Here is a 5,147-nt window from a genome sequence, read left to right on the forward strand (position 1 = left end):
GTCCGATCAACATTTTTTAGTTTATATGGTTAAAAGACCGAATGCTGTAAGGGAATTTGAAAATTTCTGAGATTTTGGGGGGGGTCCGGACCCCCAGGACCACCCCCCTGGGTCCGCCCCTGCTCAAGTCACAAGTTGAATCTGTGTGAATTTGATTTAGTTGCCTACCATCCATCCACTTAGTTATACATATATATAGACGTACATATATACGCGACTGCATGTTGTATAATTTATGTAATATTGTTGTATGTGTATATATATATTTATATATATATATATATTTTCTAGGCATATCCAATATTGCGCGAAGCAAGCAATTCGTTTCACATCTAAAACTTCATCTCTCGATGGAATAGCATTTTCGTAATACAATTTCTGGATTTTCGTTTTTCTTTAGTTTTTTTTTTTTTTTTTTGGGCTTTTATTTCTGTTTTGTTTTTATCTTGGGTATTTCTTTAAGGTTTGGCCACGACGCTGAGACGATGTACGATGTTTGTGGCTGATGTTGAGCTGTCCAAATGCACCATAACCAGATGAGGCTCCTTCGCTCCTCGCCTCCTTGGATTCCCGCTCCTCCTTACTGCTCCTCGTCGCCCAGCTCGTGCTTGATCTTGGAGAAGTCGAACGTCTCGCCAGTGCCGCGCTTGAATATGTTCAACACATCCAGGCAAGTGGTCTCGAAGTGCGTGGTCGCATCGTACGACTCCGAAATGAAGATCTGCGACTCGGAGCCATCGTCGATCGGCTCCAAGTAGTCCGAAATGGTGACGAACTTTTGTGCAATCGGCTCCAGCAGATCCAAGCCAGGCTTGATTTCCACCTCCGGATTCTCGGTCTCCACAGTGGTGGACACCATGCCGACGAACCAGCCCTTGGCGGCCACCTGGTGAGTGGAGCTCACCAGCGACACGTAGATGTCCGACTTGCGGCCCACCTGCTTCTGTGGAATGATAATCTGCGTGGAGAGACCGTCCTTGGTGCTGGCCACCGGATGGTCCAGGATGCAAATGCAGCGAATCACCTTGCCACGCTTACGCACCTGCCGAACAAAAAGGAAGTAGATAAAATATATTATTATTTATTATTACGTCATTTTTCCTAAGAGTATTCACTTTACGAGACACTTATTGCTTATATTTTTAATCTATTTATCTAAATGAAAACACTATTTTTCAAACGCTTTCACTCCTTAAATCAATTAAACTATATCATTGCAATTACACGTTTAAATAAATTACAGCGTTAAATTGAAATGTTAATACTATGTGTATTTAGCTTGTAAAAACTAAGACTCAGTAATCGAGTCACTGATCAGTCTGATAATGATGTTACTGAAGCTCTATCTTCTTTTAATATTGGGAGCCTTTTCCATTACAAAAGGTAAGGCTTTGCTGAAGTGGAAATGACTTTTACTTATTAATTCTTTCATATTTTAGGTTACCCCTACCATTATGAAAAGCTCGGCGAAAAAATGTATTACTTTGAAGTGAAACAAGGGAAGAACTGGTTTGGAGCTCATGAAGCCTGTCGGCAAAGGGGCTATCAATTAATATCATTAGAGACTATAGAAGAATGGAATATGGTACGTAAATATCTCCTGGACAATGATTTACAGGGAAGACTCTGGACCTCTGGCACAAACTTGGCGAAAAATACGGAATGGGTATGGTTTTCAACTGGGGCACCGTTCACATTGAAATCAAAGTGGTGGGAAGAAGAACCAAATAATAAAGGGGGAAATGAACATTGCGTCGAAATACGCTACCGAAAAATAAAAGGTGATTTGGGTTTTAATGACCTACCTTGCGACCTTGAATTATTATATATTTGCGAAAGGCCTCAAAAGCAGGAATATTAACATTTTCTTGGAAAACTGATTCATTAAGTTTCTGATACATACACACTATTAGAAATCAAAAAGGAAAATTATTTAAAAACAAGCGTGTTTAAGTTAAGAACTGAATAAAAGCGAGTTGAACAATCCTAACTTTACTGATCTAACTTTAAAATTGTACAATATAATGCCCTTAGCTCGGTTAAATTTGTCCTAAGAGTTAATTTCTTTAATAGGGTTTTCAGGGGATTCCCCTGAAACATACACACATAGAACCTATGGTAAAACTCACCTTCTCGGGCACGTAGCTGGGATCGCAGTAGACCTGATTGCACTTGGCGACCTCGTCGCCGGAGCGCACGCCCACCACCTTGCCGCCCTCGCCAAGGACGATCTCGTCAATGGGCTTGTCCAGCATGTAGGTGCCGCCGTAGATGGCCGACAGGCGAGCGAATCCCTGGGGCAGTTCGCCCAGGCCGTACATTGGATAGAGGTAGGGCGACTTGCCGTACCGCGCCAGCGAATCGGAGTAGAGCTTGATGCGCCGGATGGTGTTCACCGCCGGCTCGTTCAGATACTCATCGTCGCGGAAAAGGGCCAGGGCGTGGCCGGTGAAGTCCTGCGTGTTCTTGTCCAGGCCAAACTTGTCGTACAGGCCCTGCATGTTGGCCTTGGTGGGGTCAAAGTCCTTCCAGGTCTTGGGGTCATCCTCCCGGAAGTCCTGCACGTAGATGAGGAAGTTGCGGAAGCGTCGCTTCTCGAACATACCTGCAAATATGTATTCGCATTTACATTATATAGTTTGCCATATTGGTCAGCTCCTGGGAATAGGATCTGCATAAAAAAAGGGGAGTGTGCTAGCCGCCGTTTCAGTTTCATTTGCATGCGCCAAACACTCGCTGCCACTGTTTGTTGAAACCTTTAATTTAGGGGGCGGTTGGCCAACCACCACCAACAATCAGAAACCACTTGGCCGCCCAATGACGTCATTCTGGGCATATGTGTAATGCGGACACAGTGGAGTGTCAACTAATGGACGAAACTTTCAATTGCCAAATTAATGTATTTTTCCTGCGGTGACTAACTGACAAATTTACAAAGTAGGGAAGTGAAAGTCTTGTTAAGCTTGAGGTTTTGAACTATGGGTTGACTTTAAAGTTACACATTGCAATCATACAGTGGGTAACAAAAGTTCATGTTACGAAATTTTAATATGCAAAATAAGATACTTTTTTTGGGCGACATATGTACATATTTAAGCAAATTGCGTTTTAATAAAAAAAATTTGTTTGCAGATTTTGGTAAAGCAGAAAATAAAATTATTACTCACATCTGATGAACTAAATAAAAAATAAATATAAAATCTACAACTGCAAAATGGTTACTGTAAAATTTTTTATTTAAACAAAAAAAAAATAATTTTAGTGGGGTTTTCACAAAATCAAGGTGTGTTTAAAAAATGTCTTCGTCTGACAAGCTCCACTTTAAAGTGAAGGGGTTCAATGCGCCTCTCCAAAAACTTGGTTGCAAAAATACGCCAAAATGGAAACAATTCAAAACCCAATCATAAGTAAATAGAGCGTGTTTGACTAATTGCATTTTGTTGCTACCACGAGAGAGAAAAAAAAAACATAAAATTTCCACCAAAGCGAATATCAGGTGTAAAATGGAAGCCAACAATTAGCGGCAGGCGTATGAATCAGCAAAGAGCGATTAAGTTTTAAGACCCCAAATATGAATCCCAATCAGAATAGGGCGTTAATAATTGTACAAATAAACAAGGTGTGGAAATATTTGAGGGAAATTGATAGAAATTCCATGGTAAACGAAGAAAACAACTGTTCTTTTTTGGCACACACATACGTGTCACAGTTGAAAACAACAAGAACACGAGCGAGTGAAAAAGCCGAGACAAAGAAGGGCAGAGAAAACGAAAAGAGAGAGGAAGACAGTGAGAGAGGGGGTCGCAGATAACAGTCGAGTACATACACACACACGCACAGCTGGTAATTTGCACAATTTTTGTGGGGGTAAAAAGAGCAATTATGGTACATAAAAATATACATATGTAACTAACCCATGAGATCGGATGCCAGGGCCTCCTTTTGGTCGACCGGCACCTTGGCAATCTTGCCGCCCTTGTACACGTAGCTTCCCTCGATGGACTTGAATTCCAGGTAGCGGGTGACGCCCGTGTGGATCAGGAGCTTGACCAGCTGGCCGTTGGCCATCAGGAATTTGGGGATCAGGTCCACGTTCCAGTCGCGGCCACGCCCAAAACGTTCGCCGGGCGGCTCCAGTCCGTAGCGCTGGAAGAGCTCCTCCAGCGGCGTTATCGAGGCGGACTCGCCGCCATAGTACTTGTTCCGATCAATATGCAGAACCTTCTTGCCGGACACCGAAAGCATTCCGCTGAGGATGCACTCCTTCAGGCCCGTTCCCAGCACAATCGCATCGTATTCCTCATTCATTTTTGCTCCTCTATATCACTTTCACAATAATCGAGAATTCTTTGCTGTCCGTGGGGGTTCCGATGCCTTTTTCACTTGCGACGTTCTTCGATTTGTTGGACTTTTCTGCGCTCAATAATTTTTCTCTACTCGTTCGCCTCTCGCTCGTCCGCTTTGTGAGACCCTTCGCCGTTACGCAGTTTGCTGGTCACGTCATGTTACGTTCTTCAGCGTTACCAGGGCTGCATTACTGCTAGTCGCTATCGGTGACGGGTAAATTTAAAAACAAAATCTACCAACAAATAAAACGGGGAGACAACTATTCATTTTGACAAATATAGGACAGTAGATCAAAAAAGAAACGCCTTAAATCCTTATATGTTTGCAATATGTTCATTTCAAAGGAGTAAGGGTCACATCCCTAGGCTTTTGGTATTTTCAGGGATGCATATTAAGAAGATTTTAAATCTAGCCACAAAGCAACTCATAAATTTATTATACCTAAAAAAAATGTATGTTCCTTTTTTTATGTTACTTTCCTTTGTTGGTTAGCGATTGTTTTACTTATTGCCTCAGTGCAAATGTAAAAATTTGAATAGTAAATTTTTGACCAAATTTTGTAAGCCTATAGCTCGTATAACTCGACTTTTGAAACAAAAGTTGTTAGCACTGTTTATGATAGTGCTTACGTTCTTTCTCTTCACTTTCTTTCAGTCAATTTGTAGCACAAAGGAGAACATATGATTCGTGGTTTAAACCCGTGCTTGGTTGAAAAAGTTTTTGCGGGCAAATTTAGGAAAAACTGTATTTTGGTATTTTACTACTTTTGGTATTTCACACGTACCTGCGTTAGCTCACAC

The 5,147-nt window shown here is 41.8% G+C and overlaps 1 protein-coding gene across 1 annotated transcript; it reads right to left on the reverse strand.

Annotated features, from left to right (window-relative positions):
* Positions 1 to 383: 383 nt before the first annotated feature.
* On the reverse strand, positions 384 to 4,468 carry LOC108097854 (rab GDP dissociation inhibitor alpha). Its single transcript, XM_017200390.2, has 3 exons — positions 3,915 to 4,468; positions 2,130 to 2,605; positions 384 to 1,042 (listed from the first exon to the last, which is right to left on the reverse strand). Exons 1-3 carry the CDS (start codon positions 4,306 to 4,308, stop codon positions 581 to 583), a joined length of 1,332 nt encoding a protein of 443 aa, XP_017055879.1. The 5' UTR covers positions 4,309 to 4,468; the 3' UTR covers positions 384 to 580.
* Between the last annotated feature and the right edge of the window lie 679 nt (positions 4,469 to 5,147).

The sequence above is a fragment of the Drosophila ficusphila genome, unplaced genomic scaffold (assembly GCF_018152265.1).
Source record: "Drosophila ficusphila isolate 14025-0441.05 unplaced genomic scaffold, ASM1815226v1 contig_794, whole genome shotgun sequence".
NCBI lineage: Eukaryota > Metazoa > Arthropoda > Insecta > Diptera > Drosophilidae > Drosophila > Drosophila ficusphila.